Source organism: Nerophis lumbriciformis, linkage group LG34 (genome assembly GCF_033978685.3).
Source record: "Nerophis lumbriciformis linkage group LG34, RoL_Nlum_v2.1, whole genome shotgun sequence".
In the NCBI taxonomy this organism is placed as follows: Eukaryota; Metazoa; Chordata; class Actinopteri; order Syngnathiformes; family Syngnathidae; genus Nerophis; species Nerophis lumbriciformis.
Genome location: NC_084581.2, coordinates 24,871,753 through 24,895,456, shown reverse-complemented (window position 1 = coordinate 24,895,456; position 23,704 = coordinate 24,871,753). Strand labels below are relative to the sequence as shown.

General features: G+C 37.6%; 1 protein-coding gene across 2 annotated transcripts in view; it reads right to left on the bottom strand.

Annotated features, from left to right (window-relative positions):
* The window catches only part of mdn1 (midasin AAA ATPase 1), a 191,258-nt gene that overhangs the window by 66,943 nt on the left and 100,611 nt on the right, over positions 1–23,704 (bottom strand). For both annotated transcript variants that reach the window (XM_061928076.2, XM_072912214.1), the window contains exons 49-61: positions 20,888–21,108; positions 18,725–18,838; positions 15,956–16,085; positions 14,159–14,265; positions 12,583–12,716; positions 12,050–12,216; positions 11,831–11,951; positions 10,048–10,261; positions 8,222–8,465; positions 8,031–8,154; positions 3,994–4,158; positions 3,692–3,906; positions 1,218–1,605 (exon numbers count right to left, since the gene is read on the bottom strand). In XM_061928076.2, coding sequence (XP_061784060.2) covers positions 1,218–1,605; positions 3,692–3,906; positions 3,994–4,158; positions 8,031–8,154; positions 8,222–8,465; positions 10,048–10,261; positions 11,831–11,951; positions 12,050–12,216; positions 12,583–12,716; positions 14,159–14,265; positions 15,956–16,085; positions 18,725–18,838; positions 20,888–21,108 — 2,344 coding nt within the window. The remainder of the gene's footprint in view (positions 1–1,217; positions 1,606–3,691; positions 3,907–3,993; positions 4,159–8,030; positions 8,155–8,221; positions 8,466–10,047; positions 10,262–11,830; positions 11,952–12,049; positions 12,217–12,582; positions 12,717–14,158; positions 14,266–15,955; positions 16,086–18,724; positions 18,839–20,887; positions 21,109–23,704) is intronic.

Here is a 23,704-nt window from a genome sequence, read left to right as displayed (position 1 = left end):
ACACCTTGTATTGGAAGTGAACCTTAGACCATCAAGCATATTTGATCTTGATTTCAAAAACACAGTTTTTCAAAAAAATTTGAGAACTGATCTTAAATGTTAAAGTTAACTCCCTTTTTGGCTGTCATTGTTTTTTTTGTACAAAATATATTTGTATTATAGCCAAAACATTTGTGTACCGTATTTTTCGGAGTATAAGTCGCTCCGGAGTATAAGTCGCACCGGCCGAAAATGCATAATAAAGAAGGAAAAAAACATATATAAGTCGCATTTTTGGGGGAAATTTATTTGATAAAACCCAACACCAAGAATAGACATTTGAAAGGCAATTTAAAATAAATAAAAATTAGTGAACAACAGGCTGAATAAGTGTACGTTATATGACGCATAAATAACCAACCGAGAACGTGCCTGGTATGTTACGTAAGACTCATTGAAATAACTATAACATATAGAACATGATATTCGTTTACCAAACAATCTGTCACTCCTGATCGCTAAATCCCATGAAATCTTATACGTCTAGTCTCTTACGTGAATGAGCTAAATAATATTATTTGATATTTTACTGTAAAGTGTTAATAATTTCACACATAAGTCGCTCCTGAGTATAAGTCGCACCCCCGGTGAAAAAAATTGCGACTTATAGTCCGAAAAATACGGTAATTAGTAATTTTTTTAATCACACATACAAAACTTGTTTCCCATTTGCATCCCACAGCTGACTGTTTTATTGGGTTGCAGCTCATTGTAAAAATACAATTACAAAAAAAACAAAAAAAAACACTGTAGTTTCAATAGGGCCTTTGCAGGCACTTTGCCTGCTTGTGCCCTAAAAAGGAAAAAAGAGCAAAAAGGGATAAAAGGAGTAATGTTCAAGTATTGATTTTAATAACATTCTACCGAACAAAGGCTATTTTTTTCTTTAAATACATATGACATAGTATATTGGATTGGTTTTAGCCTTTTAAAAATAAAATTAGGAATATAAAAATGGCTCCTTGTATCAGTATAAGGCCCTTGGTGGAAAAGGTTAGGACACTCCTGGTGTAGATGGACTTTCTTCTAAGGATGCTAGGACACAGAGGCTTTCAGTAAAGATTGTTGCTTTTTTTTAACTCTTACATCATAGAGTTTGCCTAACATTGGCTTAAGAAATTATTGTGCCTATAAAAGGTTATAGAAAATCATAACTGGATTGAAACCGTTACTATTACCTCTTGCTGGGCATAGTTGAGTTTGTAGGCCCTCTTGACAGCTGGGTCAAAGATGGTCTGGGGTGCCCACACTTTGATTTGGAGTAAGCCCATGTTGACCCAGAAAACACCAGCGCATGCCAAAGAGTTGGTGTTTTGAACTTTGCTTTGAGCATATTCCTGCAGGCAGGTGATACAGGCATCCAACACTCCATCTGGGAGCAGTTTAGAGGGAAGGAGGTCTCTGAGGAGCCTCTGGATCTCATGAGCAGCAACAAGTGGGTTAGGCTGCTCAAACAGGCTCTCGCAATACTCAATGTAACCCATTTTCAGGCGAGGAGGCAACAGGTCGGTCATACTCTGTAGTTGTCGGCGTAGCACTGCACCCTGGAGACTAAAATCTGTGTATCTGAAGGGAAAATTATGCAATGAGAGAAAAAGTAGGAAGAGTGTTGAACAAATACTGTTGAGGCCGGACTGAAGACACCTCTATAAATGCCTTTAGTGTATAATATACAATATATACAAAAGCTGGTAATCTCAGAGTACCTTACAATACAATATGGTATGCGATATATGGTTCATGATATTCATAATATCTCGATGATAGGGGGAAACAAAATCTAAAAAAATTGTTCAAATGTCATGGTTTACATTTTGCAGCATAATTTAACCAGAATAAAACAATCATCTTATGTCGCTTAAGTAGACCAAATGTATTAAGTAGAAACATAATTTTGACACACATTTTGATAATAAAAAAAATAAAATTTTGATTCATGGTGAAGGAAATTAAGTTAAAGTAATTCTGTTACATTTATAGCAAATAGTTAAAAGTAATGCAAGCTACTTTTCTGAGATCCTTACACGTCAAGTGCAGTGAAGACAGTATGTAATGCATAGTGTTTTCAACGTGTTTTTTGTCTTGGAGCTGACGAGCAGACAAAGACGAGTGTCAATTAGAGTCTCTCGAGTTCATTGTTGTCATCCTTCCTTTATGTTGAGCTTTCATAACATCAGTGGTCATCTCTATAAGACCCTCAGTCAGTGATAATATTTGATTTATCACACGTTTATGTTGCTTTCGTTTAGCAAAGAAGTGCAAGTTACTGTCTCCTGACTGGGACTGTCTTTAAACAGTCCTCTGGAAATTCTACTACATCAGTAAAGCACAAAAATAAGCAAAGGCATTTGTTTGGAATCTAATCTTCCACTACGGTGGCTCGACTCATTAGGAAGGAATAATGAAACAAATTCATGGTGGAATAAAAAGCAATATGCGGCAAGGTATCTGTAATTGTATTATAATATTAATAACTGCAATTATATGCCACACTCCTACGATAGCACTTTATAATCTGCACCATACTGAAGCAGGAAGCTAAGATAACGCCAGCCAGGGATTTTAATAGACAGCAGGAAGAGACAACGGGGAGTATGGCAGGAGCGGCAACTTTACTATTTGATTAAGAGGGTGCACCAAGCACACAATATGGAAGTATTTTGGCTTTAAAGCAACGAGAAAAGTGAAGCTACGCACACTGATGTGTCGCTCTGCTAGCGGTGTGTAGAATATTGTGGCAAATATACACTTAAAAAACTATATGTAGGTTCACGCTCTCAAACTTCCTCTTGAACCTTTGCTCTGCCATGTGTCAGCCTGACAGCAAGGCCTTCTTGTTGTGAAATGACTATGAAACTGTAATCCATCCATCCATTTCCTACCGCTTGTCCCTATCAGGGTCACAGGGGGGTGCTTGAGCCTATCTCAGCTGCATTCGGGCAGAAGGCGGGGTACACCCTGGACAAGTCGCCACTTCATATGAAACTGTTATGGCTATTATAATGTTGACTCTCTGTGTGCTGTAAACTTAAAACTGATATTATGCATCCTATAGTTTTAATTACAAACCCCTTCTTATTAACGATCAACTCCGAAAAGGTGCCTTGTTGTTCCAAAGCAACCAAAACTATTATCCCTTGGAATCAGCCCCACCTTGTGCGTGGACTCGCCACCACCTTTGTGCAACCAAGAAGTTGTCTGTATTTTGGACTAAAGGAAGAATGAAGAATTATTGATCGAGGCTCATTTCATGCGGCCATTAAATGCTGATTGAGACCAATGCTGCCTTAGCAAAATACATTTGGTCAAATCTTTCAAGGAAGTCTTGGCCTCTGACTGGTCAACAGAATCTTAACAGGTGCTTTAAACATGCCTCGCCAAATGTGGCAATAGTTCCAACTTGTAGAAGCAGTTAAAAAGACCAGCATCCAGACCTGCACAACCAGTTTAAAGACCGAAAGGTAAAAAAATGTGTTGACGGAAGCTCCCCTATTATGTCCACCATGTGTGCCGATTGCACTGGAGACGGAGTGGGGGGGCGCTTTACTTACAACGACAATTGTAGGGACGTATCGTAACTTGGATGTAGACCGAGGACCTCATGTATCTTGTTCCTTGATATATTCACAAACATTCCAATTTTTCCACTAACCTTAAGTCTGCCAGGGCTGGAAAGGCCATATTGTCCCACAAAACAGCTGACAAATCCTGGAGCTGCTGAACCTTTTCCTTCCACTCTCTTAGTGTCACATTGGAGATGAAGAGAAGTGCCGTGCCTGATGGTTCCCACTGTCTTTCAGTCTCACTCCTGCTGAGAACCCCCAGTGTGCAATGTGACCAGACGGCTGTACTTAGTAAGGCTGGGCCCTAAAAACAAAAAAACACAAGTCACTATTACAACAGCCGATAAGTGTTGTGTAATTGATAAAGCATGAAATATCTGAATAACGATACCATGTTTTTAGGTCCACAATGTGTCTTGAGCTTGGACTGTATCTCAGGGTTGACTGGGTCCCATTTCAGCCAGCGGTCAGGGTCGACTGTCACACTGTTTGTCCACAGAGCAACCAAAGCCTCATACAGCAGCTCACACCACACCAACTGGAGCTCCTCCGCTGGCTGGTGGACAAAAATAATCACCATCGAGGTCAACTATTCAAGTTGTAATATACCATTTCTTACTTCCGAAGAAAAATACAAATAAATGTGTAATATCCTCAACTGAACCAAACAGTGTTCTGAAAAATAACATGAAATAGAGGTTATAAATGATCAATCCATCCAGTCTTGTGCAGGTCTACAATTTTGTCTCTGAGAGTCCTTTGATAGCTCTTTTGTCTGCTAAATATTTTTTCAGCTGCTGCAGCCAGGGGTCACCCCACAGGAGTATTTGCCTCCATTACTCCCGACTGCATCTTCAACTATCATCTCTTCATGTCGCACTTCACTACATCCATGAAACTCCTGTGGTCTTTCTCTTTTCCTTCTGCCTGTCTGCTCCATCCACAACATTCTGAACTTCTTTTGCACATGTCCAAACCATCTCAATCTTGCCTTTCTGACTTTGTCTTAAGCTGCTCTGACCCCCAATAAAATATCAGTATCAGATATATATAGTATAACTACACATCCATTTTCTACAGCTTGTCCCTCTCGGGTCACAGGGGACTGGAGCCTATATAAGCTGCACTCATTAAAGACAAAATTACATACAAACCCGTTTCCATATGAGTTGGAAAATTGTGTTGGATGTAAATATAAACGGAATACAATGATTTGCAAATCCTTTTCAATCAATATTCAGTTGAATATGCTACAAAGACAAAATATTTGATGTTGAAACTCATAAACTTTATTTTTTTTTGCAAATAATAATTAACTTAGAATTTTAATGGCTGAAACACGTGCCAAAGTAGTTGGGAAAGGGCATGTTCACCACTGTGTTACATGGCCTTTCCTTTTAACAACACTCTGTAAACGTTTGGGAACTGAGGAGAAATATTTTTTAAGCTTCTCAGGTGGAATTCTTTCCCATTCTTGCTTGATGTACAGCTTAAGTTGTTTAACAGTCAGGGGATCTCCGTTGTGGTATTTTAGGCTTCATAATGTGCCACACATTTTCAATGGGAGACAGGTCTGGACTACAGGCAGGCCAGTCTAGTACCCGCATTCTTTTACTATGAAGCCACGTTGATGTAACACGTGGCTTGGCATTGTCTTGCTGAAATAAGCAGGGGCGTCCATGGTAACGTTGCCTGGATGGCAACATATGTTGCTCCAAAACCTGTATGTACCTTTCAGCATTAATGGTGCCTTCACAGATGTGTAAGTTACCCATGTCTTGGGCACTAATACACCCCCATACCATCACAGATGCTGGCTTTTTAACTTTGCGCCTATAACAATCCGGATGGTTCTTTTCCTCTTCGGTCCGGAGGACACGACGTCCACAGTTTCCAAAAACAATTTAAAATGTGGACTCGTCAGACCACAGAACACTTTTCCACTTTGTATCAGTCCATCTTAGATGAGCTCAGGCCCAGCGAAGCCGACGGCATTTCTGGGTGTTGTTGATAAACGGTTTTCGCCTTGCATAAGAGAGTTTTAATTTGCACTTACAGATGTAGCGACCAACTGTACCGGTAGTTACTGACAGTGGGTTTCTGAAGCATTACTGAGCCCATGTGGTGATATCCTTTACACACTGATGTCGCTTGTTGATGCAGTACAGCCTGAGGGATCGAAGGTCACGGGCTTAGCTGCTTACATGCAGTGATTTCTCCAGATTCTCTGAACCCTTTGATGATATTACGGACCGTAGATGGTGAAATCCCTAAATTCCTTGCAATAGCTGGTTGAGAAAGGTTTTTCTTAAACTGTTCAACAATTTGCTCAGGCATTTGTTGACAAAGTGATGACCCTCGCCCCATCCTTGTTTGTGAATGACTGAGCATTTCATGGAATCTACTTTTATACCCAATCATGGCACCCACCTGTTCCTAATTTGCCTGTTCACCTGTGGGATGTTCCAAATAAGTGTTGGATGAGCATTCCTCAACTTTATTAGTATTTATTGCCACCTTTCCCAACTTCTTTGTCACGTGTTGGCATCAAATTCTAAAGTTAATGATTATTTGCAAAAAAATAAGTGTTTATCAGTTTGAACATCAAATATGTTGTCTTTGTAGCATATTCAACTGAATATGGGTTGAAAATGATTTGCAAATCATTGTATTCCGTTTATATTTACATCTAACACAATTTCCCAACTCATATGGAAACAGGGTTTGTATTACAGGATGTTGATGGCTGTGCATTTATGAACCCTAAACTTAGACCAGCTGACTAGAAAGAAGACAATTTTTCTTTATATAATTGAAAAAAATGGCAGTGTTCAAACTATAATGAAGACGACAACTGTAGAGGAGAATGTCACTTAATATTTTAAATAATGTCTCATGTTTCTTCACATGCTCTTTTCGGAGTTGAAATGAAAAACTGGAAATATTTGATATACCAATTGTAACTGTATGAATGTTTGAAATAAACTAAAACCATAACCAGAAAAAATATATTTCATTTGATTACTTGAGTCAAAGGAATTTTCTGAAGAATACTCAATTACTAAAATATTGGACAGCCACAGATACGTATGAGGACGTTCCCATTTACGTTCTTAATCACCGCAAATGCTTCACATTCTTTTCAGCTTGGTCTTGCTGTCTAACCAGATGATGCAATTCCATCTCTGCCTCCTTGGGGCTTGACTTACTAAAGGTTTGCGTGCACTAAAACATGTGCACTTGATAGCACAAGCAAAGCTGATCTACTAAACATCTGCAAAGTGGATTGTGTCTGTTAACTGAGCAGAATAAGGCGTGCAATTCATTTTGCATCGAGGTCTTCATTTATATGCAAAATATATGCTGATCATTTAAACGCCCACAATACTGAAGAGAAAATGCAAATATATGAATCAGCAAGCGCAATTAATTCATCAACAGTCATCACTGTTTTGCCAGAACTATTTAGCACATGGGAAAAGGACGCGCAAACTGACACAGTCTGTGTAAAAAGAGATGCTCGCGCTGCAAAGACAGACAATGGGCAAAGAATTATCCGTCCACTTGTGTTGTAACATATTTGGACTGACAGAAATAAAAAATATATTTCCTTTTATAATTTTATAGTTGCTGAAACATTTAAGGGAATTATTAAAATGTACTTAATTAATGCAATTTGGTGTCATTAAATATTATTTCAATGTTGTTGTTTTTTTTATTTAGGAAATATATTATGATATATCTCCTACATGTAAAAAACATTTTTCATTATGCATTTTCTTACGTTTTAATCCTTCCAGATGCACAAATGCGCTGGTGATGGGATCCACAGCCTCACGGACAGAACTAAGTGCCAGAGTGCATTTGTTTCTGTTGTGGAGATTGCGATTCAGAAAAGGTGTTAAAGATGTGTGGTGCCAGTTCAAAACATTGCACACAGATAGGAGCAAGATAAAATGAATGTGCAGAAAATGATCAAGTGTCTCCGTGGTAAAGCCCCGTATGCATGTGGTTTGCACCACTTGTCAATTGGACACGCAGTGTTAGTAATTCCCACGCAACACGGCCATTCATTGTACACGCTATTTTATTTTTTGCACACTATGTTTAACGCGTGGTATCTTAGTAAATCAGGCCCTTGGTGTTCAATCTCCTTTACAACACCCTGTAAAACTTTGCCACTTCATGTATGATTGTTCTATATGCTTTGTGCCTCGACTCCCAGTATTCCTATATATTTCCTTCATCTTCATGACAATCCCAATTTTTTTCTGCTAATCTGTTTCTTTGAATACTTTCCATCACCAAGTCTACTTATGTTTCCTCTCTAGACAATACACCAAACACTTTAATGTCTGTTTCCCTCACCACTTCAGCTGTCCTTTCCCAGTCAACTGGTCAGTCTTCAATACTTACTAACTTACTTACCCTTTCACTCTTGAGAAGAAACCAGAGTGGCAGGAGCTGGGTGACATTCATTGGCGTTGACTGCAGGCAGTAGTGAAGATGTCTAGAAAGTTCCAGATGTAATCTGTCCTCCGCCTCTTTGTCACTTTAAATCAAATGAAATAGGTTCACTAAATAGTTAGCAGCTATTTTGTGGTAGAAAAAGGATTTACCAGTGTGAAAAGGACAAGTGTATTATATCTGCGCTGAGTCGCAACTGGTTGAGTACAGCCACTTCCTCCATCAGTGGCCAGAGTTGAGCTTTGCAACTCAGGTGCTGCAGTTCTTGCTGACACAGACAAACTCCTGTGTCTGTTGATCCATCCCCTTCAGACTTCATGTGTGTCTCAAAGAGACCAGTGGCAGTCATTTGGCGCAGTTGTTCATCCACACTTGACACCAACCTCTCCAATATTCCTTGTGGAATACAACAAGTGTAGATAATATTGTATGGTTTGATGACATCTTGCAAAAGTGCAATCCAAAAGCACAATGTCATTTTAAACAATAGACAAACTCTAATCCTAAATACCACCACAAAGAGTTTGGTGTGGCGTGGCTCATGTGGTAGAGCGGTCATCCAAAAACTTGTGGAGTTTCTGGTATGAATCCAGCTTCCGCCAACCAACACACTGCCGTTGTTTCCGTTTGCAAGACACTTAACCCATCTTGCTCCCAGTACCACTCACACTGGTGTATGAATACGATGAATGTTTGGTGGTGGTTGGAGAGGCTGTAGGCGCAAATTGACAGCCATTTTTCCACCAGACTACTCCAAGCTTACTGCCACTAATGTGTTAATGTGGAGTGAATAAATAATAGGTTCTCAGTTCTCACTAAAAACCCTTTGAGTGTCTATAAAAGCTCTACATAAACCTAACCCTTTATTATTATTATTATTATTATGTACATTATCACTATTACTTAATATTATATTTTTCAATATTTATTACAAATATTTTTTTAATGCTAGTTATTTTTCTAATACCACTTCTTTGATCACATTACCTTCATTCTAAAACCCTTATAACCCATAAACACCATAGTTGTCACTGTATATTTGTCTGTGGTCTTTTCTTTTTTTTTTTTTTACTTGTTGCTGTGAGTCAGATAAAATTGATTAACATTTCATTTATGAGGTGCTTTACAATGACCATCTGTAGTTTAAAGTAAGTAGCTATTTGTTTACAGCTTTGTCTAATTGCAAACACATCCACAGACACACACGTCACACACAACCTTTAAAAATGGATTCTCGGCACTCTTACAAAAATCACCGCAATGCAAAAACTGAAATCTAAGTAAGATCAAATATCTCAAATAAGGGTGATATTAGCTTATTTTCTGTCTGATAAGATAATTCTTCTCACTAAGCAGATTTTATGTTAGAGTGTTTTACTTGTTTTAAGAGGTTTGGTCCTAAATGATCTCAGTAAGATATTACAGCTTGTTGCTGAGATTTGATGACCTATATTGAGTAAAACATGCTTGAAACTAGAATATCAACTGATGCAAATCTGTGTCATTAACACTCACAAGTATAAAACTACTTTTTTAAAGTAAAAATTTCTAACTTCAAGCATGAAAAAAAAATATGATGCCGAATTATGTCAAGATAATGGCACTAGCATTTACTTAATTTAAGAATATTTTTCCACATATTTAGCAAAAAAGTCTCTTTTTTTTCTACCAAGAAAAGTGCACTTGTTATTAGTGAGAATATACTTATTTTAAGGTATTTTTGGATTCATTGAGGTTAGCTAATTTTACTTGTTTTGGAAAGTCTTGACAAGCCGAATTTTCTTGTTCTATTGCAGATAATTTTGCTTAGTTCAAATAAAATACCCCTAATTTTTGTATTTTTTTCTTCTTGTTTTTGAACACTGACTTTTTGCAGTGCGGAGCTCTTTATTTGGTAGTCTTAACAACTTCGGAGAATGGAAAATGTAAAAAGATCAATCAAAAGACATGCACTTTATCACACTGAACCCAAGCTTACCAGATTTCTGCGGATCCAGCTGGTTGTTTACTAGTAGAATGACTCCCCAGGCTTCAAGCAGATTCTGCTTGATGTCCACACCAAGTCCTGCTACCCGAATACCGACTAATTCCTGCTTCGAAGAACTGAAGGCATGATCAAGTTTGTAATTGCTCACATCAATGGCTTTGCTTAGCACCCTCAGCTGCGATGCACACTCCGCAACAGTCTCCAACTAAAGAATAGGGAATAGGGAATCTTAATATTTTTTGTTTGCAAGTCATTGTTTAGTTTAGCAAATGTGTCACAAAAGTTCAGTCTACCAGTTCTAAATTATAAATATGAAAAACAAGCTGCAAAACAAGTTATAGTATAGTTTTAAGGATAACTATGATGATTTTTCACTTTTCTGACTTATACCATTATCAGTGGCCTAGTGGTTAGAGTGTCCGCCCTGAGATCGGTAGGTTGTGAGTTCAAACCTCGGCCGAGTCATACCAAAGACTATAAAAATGGGACCCATTACCTCCCTGCTTGGCACTCAGCATCAAGGGTTGGAATTGGGGGTTAAATGGCCACCGCTGCTGCTCACTGCTCCCCTCACCTCCCAGGGGGTGATCAAGGGTGATGGGTCAAATGCAGAGAATAATTTCTCCACACCTAGTGTGTGTGTGACAATTATTGGTACTTTAACTTTATAAATGCAGTCAGAGTACAATGTTGGATACTCGTGTTAAACAATAACAAAGCGTCAAATCCTAAGGCCCATGCATTTGGGCATGAGCTTGCACACAAATTTTGCAGTCTTTTTTAACTGTGGATACATTGTGACCAGCCGGCCTCATCCCCTTTCTGCTTCAGGCTGTTAAGGCTGCTTTCTGCAGCCACCGGTCTTATTTATTTTTGTCTCATGCCCTTCCGACTGCTCTGATGTCTTTAATTTTCTTTTCTTTTAAAGTATTATTCACCAAATTTGTTTGTGGCATGCACACAATGTCACTGACGTATGAGATGCAGTGAAATACTGTCTTTTTATGCAGCTCTGTATCAATTTGACAGATCTGTATCTTGTGACCGGCTAATATACTGTGAATTGTAAGTTAAATTTTGATATTGCATGCAGAACATTTTTTCTGTCAAAATAGAAAAAAAAAAACATTTTTATTAAAAACGATGAAGTGCTTTATTGATGCACATTATTTTCAGGCTTTTGCAGGCCACATCTGGCCTTAAGGCCTTGAGTTTGACACCTGTGCCTTAAGGCAGTGGTCCCCAACCACCAGGCCGCGGCCTGGTACCGGTCCGTGGATCGATTGGTACCGGGCCGCACAAGAAATAAAAAAATATATGTATAAAAATTTTAAAATATATATACATTTTTTAAATTAAATCAACATCAAAAACACAAGATACACTTACAATTAGTGCACCAACACAAAAAACCTCCCTCCCCTATTTGCACTCATTCGCACAAAAGGGTTGTTTCTTTCTGTTTTAATATTTCTGGTTCCTACATTATATATCAATATAAATCAATACAGTCTGCAGGGATACAGTCCGTAAGCACACATGATTGTATTTCTTTATGACAAACAAAAAATAAAAATAAAAATACCCTCCACCCCCCGGTCCGTGGGACAAATTCAAGCGTTGACCGGTCCACAGTTACAGAAAGGTATACAGAAAATTTAAAAAACTAAATCACAATATTCAGCTCAAGTTTAAAAATGTGTTTAATCACAAGTTGAATTGCAATCGATTCAAAGCTCTAAATAATAGAAACAGTAAAAACTTTTAAACTAACCTTGAATGGCAGAGGTTTCCCCAGTGATTTCTGGATGCGTTTTAAAACATCAGCCAAGCAAACTGGAATGGACAGAAGATTTTGGATGGCTCCTGCAACTGCTTTAAGCTCTTGGTATTTCCTATGGAAATACATTGGTTAAAAATGAAATATTAAAAATGTTTTGAAAGGCTGATATCAAGTTAAACTTCCAAATTCCGAACAAAGAGACAAGCTTACTCTGACTGAATATCCGCATCTCCGAGCAAGAGTAGTGGCAGACGCAGAATCAGATGCTTCTGTACCCACTGCCAGTGCAGTGACAGCACGGAGATCCCGTGAGTGTCTGCTGGCATCATGCTGCAAACATCCCAGAAACGATCACGCCAGTAGAGAAGCTGCAGGACCTAAACACAAAATTTGAAGTAGAACCAGAGAATCTTGCTGCAGCATATAATATTTTGGCCTAAAATAAAAACATTTTGTTGCTATAATACAAGGTGTCCTCAAAATCTGTAATACATGTAATAGACACATTTTACCCCAAAAGGTGGAATTGAATAAATAAATAATTGTATTAAATTATTAACAATAGTTTGGAAAATGTTATTGAAATAAAATAGTAAAAAAAACATACATGTACAAATGTAGAACTCAATAAATGTAATTAAGAAGAAATACATGTTGTACTCTTTGTATTATAATTGTACAATATATGCATATCTGCCAGACTTTAGGCACACCCTGTATTATTTGTAGAAACAGTAGGTAACCTCAAACATAATGTGGTCTGAGATGTAAGCCTGGCCGCTCTGAATAGCATGCAGCGTGAAAGAATCAAACAGGTCAAAGAATGCGCGTAGGTGAATCAACACTGGATGAGGCAAGTGACCAATATCCACAGTCTCTGTAATGACAAGGAGAAAAAAAAACTAACATTACATTACTGCCAAACTTCCACAAGTCAGACATAAATATATATATATATATATATATATATATATATATATATATGGTAGGGATGTAACGGTATTGTAGATACCGCGTTATTGCGGTTTTAAAGTCTTCACAATAATGCCGTGATGTGTGACAATATCAAACCAAAAATTTAGTGAGTGTAGTTTTTTTCCTGGCACTATTGTGTTGGCCAGGTCTGAAAGTAAACTACATTACCCAGAATCCTCTTTCCGCGGAGTTCGGGACCACCGTGGAACACCGTAAGCAGGAAGTGAAATGTCGTCGTAGATAAGAGGAATTGTTTTTTTATGGACATTTCCTGAAAATGTCATTAAAATTCGCCCATAACTGTTTGAGTTATGTTGCTAACAAACACACAAACACGCCTTGGCGAAAACATAACCTCTTTGGCAGAGGTAAGAAAGTCTGAGTTCTGCAAAGCACTTTTGTCTCGAGCGTTTCCAAGGCGACAGCCAGCTGGTCACGGCGTAGCGCAAGAAAGGGAAAGCATAAAAAAAAGTGTCTCTTTCGATATCGCGGGAGGGCTGGACCCTATCCATTTGCACTCAGGCGGAAGGCAGGGTATATCTTAGACAAGTTGCCACCTCACAAACAAAGTTGCCACCTCACAAACAATCACCCAGTAAAGAGATATTTGAAGCCAGCAAAGCTAAATATCAGTTTGTGATGTATTTATATGATTAAAAGTTATATTGTTAACTTTTCTGAGAAACAGCATTTTCCAAACTGAAATAAAACATGTCCACTGTAGAGGACACTGCTTCTCATAATGTAAAAGTTGAAAGACACTAAAGTGAACATTATTGTTTTACACTGGATGTTTACATTGTCACTTTAAAAACATCAGCTGTAAGTATATCTTTAAACCATTTGAAACAGTAGATGTTCCTGTACAATTATTTGCACTTCAAAATACATGTTTGTAGTAATAAATATGTTGATAACATTTGAGTATTATATTTGTATTAAATTACTGTATGTGTGTTTATCCTAAACATTCCTGCCACTTCATTTTACAAACAATGGCATGTTTTATTTTTTTTTACATATACCACAATATCATATTGAGGTCTTAATACCATGTTAATATCGCACTATGAAATTTTGATACTGTTAAATCCCTAATACATATATGTATACACACACACACACACACACACACACACACATATCCATATGTATATATATTTATATTTATATATATATATAAACATATATACACACACACACATTTTATATATATATATATATATATATATATATATATATATATATATATATATATATATATGTATATATATATATATATATATATATATATATATATATATATATATATATATATTATTCTACTCAAGTTACTGTTCATACCGTTGAGGAAGGCTGTGGCAATTTTCAGGGCACAGGTGTGAGCAGACATGTTCACAGTGAAGTCACAAATTACAACCCTCTCTTCTCTGTCCAGCATCAGAGTAATCCTGCAAAAACACACCAAATGCTTGTTACACCTATAAACATACACATAATCCAAAACCAAAAGTAATAATTAATCTACATGTATTTGTGTAAACAAATCACGTTCACCGATCTACATTAATCAATTATTTTATTGGAAATGTCATTGAAAACGCTTCATATTCATACACACAGTAGACGTGGTGCAGCATGATGCTTTATTTCAACTCATTATGAGTCTTTAAATGGTGTAATTCAGATGTATGATCAGTAAGAATCAAGGTTTAAAGCAGGGGTGTCCAAACCTTTTGACTGGAGGGCCGCATTGAGCTAAACAATTTGGCCGGGGGCAGAAAGCCGACTGCATGCAAAGTAACCATTAGGGCGCAACAACTAATCGATTAAAATCGATTATGAAAATAGTTGGCGATTAATTTAGTCATCGATTCGTTGGATCTATGCTATGCGCATGCGCAGAGGCTACTTTTTTTAAAAAATTTTAATAAACCTTTATTTATAAACTGCAACATTTACACAGAGCTGAGAAACAATAATCAAAATAAGTAAGGTGCCAGTATGCTGTTTTTTCCCCAATAAAATACTGGAAAGGATAGAAATGTAGTTTGTCTCTTTTATCCGATTATTAATCGATTAATCGAAGTAATAATCGACAGATTAATCGATTATCAAATTAGTTGTTAGTTGCAGCACTAGTAACCATATTTATATACATAAATATACACATATTAGTGTTGTCCCGATACCAATATTTCGGTACCGGTGCCAAAATGTATTTCGGTACTTTTGGAAATAAAGGGGACCACAAAAAATGTCATTATTGGCTTAATTTTAACAAAAAATCTTACGGTTCATTAAACATATGTTTCTTATTGCAAGTTTGTCCTTAAATAAAATATTGAACATACAAGACAACTTGTCTTTTAGTAGTAAGTAAACGAACAAAGGCTCCTAATTTAGCTGCTGACATATGCAGTAACATATTGTGTCATTTTCCAATCTATTATTTTGTCAAAATTATTAAGGACAAGTGGCAGAAAATGAATTATTAATCTACTTGTTCATTAACTGTTAATATCTGGTTATTTTCTGTTTCAACATGTTCTATCTACACTTCTGTTAAAATGTAATAATCACTTATTCTTCTGTTGTTTGATACTTTACATTAGTTTTGGATGATACCACATATTGTAGCTTTTCATCCAGTTCAGAACTACACCGATAATGCTGTATCATTCTAATTCGTTGATTAGAAGAGTCTGTTTTATTTTATTAAATGCTTTTGTTAGATCCATAAATACTGCAGCTGTACACTGTTCACGATCTGCAGTTTTTTTTTTTAAATGAATGCCATGCTTTTCCCGTATGAACCGATTTGTAGTTTTTGGGTAATTGCACATTCAATATGTTAATACGGTATGTCAAAAAGATTACACTCCAAAAGTACTGAAAAAAAGGAAGCCAATCAAAGCAGGTTAAACAGTATTTAAGGTGGGATATAAAAGAAAACGCTAAAGTAAGCAAAACAATCTTTTTTTTTTTTTTTTATATTTTGAAAATACATTACATTTCTGAGCATACCAATGTTTCTGCATTTCTTAAGCATGTTCCAACAAAAGCAGCAGTTCAATTCTGCATTTGATCAACTAAAATGAATTTTCGTAATAAACATCAAGTGCAGTGTTGGTCTCCCACCTGTTGGCAACAGCATTCAGTTCCTGGAGATACTCCTTGTAGCTTTCCTTGTCCTCAAAGTCACGCTTGTTGGCTAAAATATCCATGTACTGCTTGTTCCAGCGCATGTCCACCAAAACCCTGTACTCATCTGATAACACACAAAAACAAGAGAAGTTAGTGATAGTAATCTTATTAACAGTTAAATACATTGACATTACTTTACTTCCAAGTGATCAGTTTTCTTTTACTCGCAATACATTAGAACAGGGATGTCAAACATGCGGCGGGCCGGCCTGAACAGGTTCAATGCGGCCCGCAAGAAGAGTTTGCTAAGTGTAAAACTGGGCTGCATTTTTAAATTAAAGAAACTGCTGTTTTAAATGTGTCCATTGGATGTCGCAATAGCAATTCTGTGAGGCAAGCAAATAGTGTACACAGGGCAAGTATACCAAACGAGGTACACAGTAAAGTGGGGCTGTGACTTCTCCTCCTTGATCCAACATAAAACAAACAGGAGTAAAACACACAATTGATAACTCCACTTAAAATGCTGCATGAGACACTGCACATTGATATAGTTCTGTGAAATTTATTGTCTTCTGTTCAAATTTAAAGAAAGTGAACAGTAGACTGACAAATGAGGTAGTTGATACAAAGAAGTGATTTTATTTATGCTTTATTTTGTGTTTTGTTCAATCGTAGATGTGCTGTGACTTAAACTTTAATTGCTTTGTAGATACACTGAGATTAAGTCTAAATTAATTGTGTAAGTAAGTAACTACATTTTACTTATAAAGCGCTTTTCACAGATAAAATCACAAAGCGCAGTACAAAACATAAGTGAAGTAAAACAACAATTCAATGAAAACAACAAGGGCAACATTATAAAAAGGATAGAAAGTGGATTAAAATTGATAGTTAAAAGGTGTAATAACTAAAAGCTTTACTAAAAAAAGAAGTTTTCAAATGTTTCTTAAAAGTGTCAACACAGTCAAAATCATGGAGGGACTGGTGCAAGATGTTCCAGAGTCTGGGAGCCATAGCCTGGAATGCCAGGTCTCCACGGGTTTTAAAACAAGTTTTTGGGATCTTTAGAAGACCCTGGCCTGAAGACCGGAGGCTGTGCCCTGAAGAGTAGGGGCATAGCAAATCAGTGATGTACAGAGGGGCCCCACCATGCAATGCACGGAATGTCAGGACTAAAATCTTAAACTCAATGCGGAATTTGACTGGAAGCCAATGAAGACTGGATAAAATGCATTTTGTACAGTCTGAATTTCTTTAGCGTTGACTTGTTGAAAAGAGAATTGCAATAGTCAATACGAGACGAAATTAACGCAGGAATGATCATTTCAAGATTCAATTTTTTTTGGTCAGTTGACGACATTGACTGATCAAACACAACCCCAAGGTTTCTGAGGCTGCTTTTAACAGATGCACCCAGAGCACCAAGGGAGTTCTTGATCAGGAGGATCTTTTCATCGGGAGCAATTATTAGAGTTTCAGTTTTGTTAGAATGTATCTGGAGGAAATTTGAGGACAACCAGTTTTAATACAGAATACGCACTCCAAGAACTCAAGATAAAAAGTGAAACTCTGAATCATTGAAGGAGCATAACAGTCAGTATCATCTGCATAGAAATGATAAGAAACATTTTTAAAACTACTGATCAACCTCCCAAGCGGCATCAGATACAACAAATATAAAACAGGCCCCTGAACAGAACCCTGGGCCACACCACATGACAGGTTGGACACAACATGTTCTTAATGGTGCACCAATTTTTTCTTCGGAATTTTCAACTAACTTGAAGTGTTTTGTCAAGAGGATTATTTGCAATATGTACATTTTCAGAATGTGCTTGTTCTATTTTGGGCCGAAGAAAGAAAACAATCTGAAGTTGTATTTTTAAGTTATTAGGCCATAATTTTACCATTTTGGTAATAGGGAATAGATTTTCCTCCATGCTGCCCCTGTGCGTAAATGAGTTTGACACCCCTGCATTAAAAGGTGCCCCAATCTGATATCAGGCCGATATGAGCAAAAAACTAGTATGGGATTATATGGGCTTTCATATAAAATCTCAGATATAAACAGTGCTGCAGTGAATTTAATGGTGCAAAGCTGAACAGCCAATTAACAGGTAATGAAATAATTTACAAAAGGATACCATGGTAGGCTATAGACTGGTAGACTTCAGAGCTCGCAACTACACAACAGCTAAGCACACAAGCAAGACATCCAGTACGTAATAAGTTTCTTTAATTGGACAATAAGTCAATATAAACAAGTATAAAATGATTACCGGTATAGTTGCAAATTACTTATAGATAAAAATTCACAAACGTGTCCACATCCTTCAACTTAACTTAATGAGCTCGGTGTCGCCAAAAAATTACCGGTCCACTTCAACTTAAAGACAGTAAAATTCCATTCATGACAGTTAATAATAAATAGGTTAATGTTTTTCATATCTACCATTGTTATTGGAGTAACTTCACAATTTACACTACAAAATATTACAAGTATGTATGATGTATGCTGATATCGTATGAGATCAACGTCGGTATCAGCCAATACTTAAGGCTCTACTATCGGTATCGTATCAGAAGTGAAAAAAGTTGGGACGGGACACCCCAAATTACATTGTCCTGCATTAACATTCATTCACAAGGTAACCTGTTTAAAATAGTGTGAAGGAATGACAATAAAATACAAACAGAAAAAGTCCTACACAAGAAACAATTTCACATAAAAACAAGAAAATGGGAAAAAAATACATTTACCATTGCTGTGGGGTTGGAGATGCCCAGAAATGGATTTTCCCTTAGCAGCAAGCTTACTGGTAAATACAGCCTTTAGCGCAGTACTTCCTGCCTCCACTTGAACCAAAGCTGCATCTGCAAAACATTCTCGTTCAGTAAGTCCTTTCATTTGTATTATTTTTTTTTTTACAGTGATTGTCCATGCAAAGTAATAAAATATCACATTTCTGTGGAGTCGACCCATAAGACGGCAGAGCCATTTGTGCTAAAAATAAACTTAAATATTCACATATTTTGTAGTAATTATTGATGGGTCAAACAATAGAGAAGCATCGATGCATTATGAAACACAAGGAGTGATACCTCATGTTGATGTGTGTGTCATAAAACTATGTGACCAAAACAGCTGCTGTATCATTTTGATCTTATATGTTCTTCTTTGCTGTATACTATTTGACTCATTGAACAGAGTTGTGCATTTGACATTACACATATACTGTATATATAAATATATATTTGCTACCTATTAATTCTACCTGTAGGATAAAATTAGGCTCTGCAGCATAGAGCTTTATTTCCCCCCAAAACAAGCCCATTATCAATGATTCAACTGAGAATATACCTGTGAGGCTATGACAAACTAGGGAATTTTCCAATTTTCACAAAATCTTTAAATATGTTACTTCATCATAATTATAATAATATAATATTTATGCACATGCATTTTAATTATCTGACTCCAGGCATCCAGAAAACACATATTGGATCAGGCTGTGGTCAACATGGTTATAACAAACTGACAGTCTCTGAGCGACATGGTTAGAAGAAATATTAGGAAGTTAAAGTTGTTTACAAACATGTTGTGGTCAACTGCTGATATGTGGACATCAGTCAATATGGAAGTATATGCCATGACATTGGTGACCAGGAAAAAAACAAACATGCACTCGGCTTTTAAGAGACTGAATTGCTTTCAAGATACTCCATAAACCTGTTTTTATGAATAAAAATAATAGTACCGTCAATTCATTACCATTTTAATCAAATAAATCACAGTGTTGCTGTGAATTAATCACAATTAAATAATAAAAAAACATTTCAATATATCAAAATTCATTATAATACTGGCATTTTTGGTACATTTAAGTGATCTGAAACATGATCCACTTTCTGTACAATTAGAATAAATGGAAATAAATCACTCAAAATTTCATTTTTTTTTTTTTACTCAGTTTGTCAAATTATTTCTCTCATCTAGTGTACTGCATTTCACATACCACAATACTGTATCATATCGTGACCTGTTGTGACACATATTGTACCGCAAAGACCTTGTTAATATCCAGTCCTAATATTAATGGTGTTTTATTGCACATTAGCAAATCGAGTAAAAAAAGAAAGGTATAAGAACATCTTGTTCAAAAACATTACTCTCTTTTTGTAAACATTTACATAACATTTTACACATGAATGTGCACCTGTTTTTCCTTTTGTGTTATGAATGTGCTATTTTAAGATTGAAGTGCTTTTGCTGACAATATGAAAATAAAACTCCTTTTAGCAGAGTGCACATGTCGGTCGACTGTTTCATCATGTTCTTTATGTACTCAAATTTCCCATGGAAAGGACCAACTTGCTGGTTTAGCATATTCCATTTTGACTTGTTTCCTGATGCAGCCTGTTTTAACATTTGTCATACCAAAGACTATAAAAATGGGACCCATTACCTCCCTGCTTGACACTCAGCATCAAGGGTTGGAATTGGGGTTTAATCACCAAAAATGATTCCCGGGCGCAGGCACCGCTGCTGCCCACTGCTCCCCTCATCTCCCAGGGGGTGATCAAGGGTGATTGGTCAAATGCAAAGAAAAATTTCGCCACACTGAGTGTGTGTGAGACAATCATTGATACTTCAACTTTAACTTTTTAGTTGTACATGTTGTTAAAAAGCAGTGACTTTTTAACTACAGCAAATGGCGCCATTATAAAATCAGCGCAGATTAAATTTGGTCAGTGACTGAGTGGCATCATTTACCCTTCACTGGTATTAATTAGTTGCAAGAAAAGTGTGTGGCTATTGCCTAATATTTGAAATTGTTCAGCCAACACCATACGAATATTGGTACAAGCAAGGTGAAAGTCTGCAATTAGTTTCGTTTTACTCTCATGCAATAAGTAACTAACCATTGGCATATTTGTAGCTTTTTCTCAAATGTGAGAGCCAGCGACAGCGCATGATCCAGTCTCCATGAGAAGCTCTCTCCGTGATAAGTCTGACTGCAGGGGCCACCAGCTGCAGAACGTCAGTCTCTGAATGTATACTTCCCTCTGGGAACACCAGAGTTTCATGCACACCACTGCTCTGCAACACCTTTTGCAGGTCACTCAGACATAATGGGCGATTCCTGTCCAAACACAAAGAAGTGATTCATTATTTCATGGAGTGATTGATTTTTTTTTCTAGCCTTTATCAGTCAGAGCAATCTAACATAATACATGCAGTCTTGTGTACAAGTATCATGTTCCACCATTGAGGTTTTATCATCTAACGAACTCATTCCAAAGCTGGAAAAACAAGCAAACTACACTAGGGTCCAACAGGGGTGTTCAAACTTTTGTCTGCTGAGGGCCGCATAGAGAAAATTGAAGGGTGTGTCGCCACAGTCAACATGGCAGACACCACAAAAAAAAAAAAAATGGAAGTCAATAGATTAGGTACGGACCAAATGTTTATTAGCGTGCAAAAAAACCCCATGCATACCATGTTGCTAGGTGGGTCTCAATGGTGCCTACCTAGTACGCAATATATAGTATTTCATAACACTTTGTGTAACCATAGCAAAGCATTGCCAGAAAAAGATAGAAACTAGGCCAAAATATTACGGAGCCACCAAATAAATGTGATAAATAAATTCAACGTTATAATTGCACACTTGCATTTGGAAAATAAGTGCAAGCCACCAATGAAAAAAGCCTTGGGCCGTAGGCATCTTGAGTGGGGCTGGGTGGTATGTGTTGACGCAGAAGTCTTTCTGCTCATTCTGTCTGCGCTGAGTACTATCCCACCTCCTCAACGCACAGCGAGAGGTGGGCTACGACTTGTAGCCACGCTCACTTGACACAAACTCCAGTACGAGGAGTGTGTCGGTCAACCTTCCCGTTTTTGCCGGGAAATCACATATTTTGTCATCCTTCTCCAGCGTCTTGGCGATGCCGTTTTCCCCCGGAATTTGCTCTCGATGAAAAAATTATCTTCAGCAGTATTGCCGGAAATCAACTCAAGCCTCGGCAACACTCGGAGCAACACAAGTTTCATGACAGCAGCGTGGCGAGTTGCAATTTACGTGATATTATCAAATCAACAATGTGAAGAAATGGATGCACTTGAAAACAATGAAGACATTTCTGCCAAAATATTAACTCTGTGTAAATATCAATCAATCAATCAATGTTTACATACATAGCCCTAAATCACGAGTGTCTCAAAGGGCTGCACTGTAGGTAGTTGCAACGGTATGAAAAAAACAGATTTAAAAAGATGCCAGAAATAAATAACTTGCTATATGAGCTTCCCAGTCACAACTACTTTGCGCTAGAAAAACTACCACAACAAATGTATACACAATCGGAAAGGGTGTTAAGCTGCAGTGGCATCAATGTCAGCTGCTACACAGCATCCTGCAGTTGACATCTTGGTGTTCTTAGCTAAAATGTTTAAGGGAACAAAGCTCTTCCAAAAAAACCAAAACACTATTGTTAAAGTTTTGTTCACGAGTGAGGGAAGAGTGGATCGTGAGATCGACAGGCGGATCGGTGCGGCGTCTTCAGTAATGCGGACGCTGTATTGATACGTTGTGGTGAAGAAGGAGCTGAGCCGGAAGGCAAAGCTCTCAATTTACCGGTCGATCAAGGTTCCCATCCTCATTTATGGTCGTGAGCTTTGGGTTATGACGGAAAGAACAAGATCACGGGTACAAGCGGCCGAAATGACTTTCCTCCGCCGGGTGGCGGGGCTCTCCCTTAGAGATAGGGTGAGAAGCTCTGTCATCCGCGAGGAGCTCAAAGAAAAGCCGCTGCTGATCCTCCACATCGAGAGGAGCCAGATGAGGTGGTTCGGGCATCTGGTCAGGATGCCACCCGAACGCCTCCCTAGGGAGGTGTTTAGGGCACGTCCGACCGGTAGGAGGCCTCGGAGAAGACCCAGGACACGTTGGGAAGACTATGTCTCCCGGCTGGCCTGGGAACGCCTCGGGATTCCCCGGGAGGAGCTGGACGAAGTGGCTGTGGAGAGGGAAGTCTGGGCTTCCCTACTTAGGCTGCGGCCCCCGCGACCCGACCTCGGATAAGCGGAAGAAGATGGATGGATGGATATTGTTCAAGTTAAATTATTTTCAAGTTGCTGCTGATGTTTAATATGTCCTCTTAAACCAGAGTCTTTATTTTATATTTTGTTATTTTGTGTTATTGTTATTAACTGAGGATTTGAGCATAGCTAAAGGTTTGTTTTAAAGAAGATTGAAGATTATACTTTACTATTCTTTATATTATACTATAGTAATTTCAAGGTTTTTTTGAAATTGTTATGTGTATGTATCTATGCATGTAACTTAAACATTTCGAGAAATTTACTTAATTAAAACAACTTGACACGTATATTTGGGTTTGACTTTGTCTAAATTCACTTTTCAGTAAAGAAATATTGGTCCATATCGCCCAGCCCTAATCTGGAGTCTTTATCTTTAAATCATTTGACTTTGACAAGCATTTGTTTGACATGAAATTCAATTTACTTAGTCATTGTCAAGAGGGGTTAGTGCATCTGCCTCACAATACGAAGGTCCTGAGTAGTCTTGGGTTCAATCCCGGGCTCGGGATCTTTCTGTGTGGAGTTTGCATGTCCTCCCCGTGACTGCGTGGGTTCCCTCCGGGTACTCCGGCTTCCTCCCACTTCCAAAGACATGCACCTGGGGATAAGTTGATTGGCAACACTAAATTGGCCCT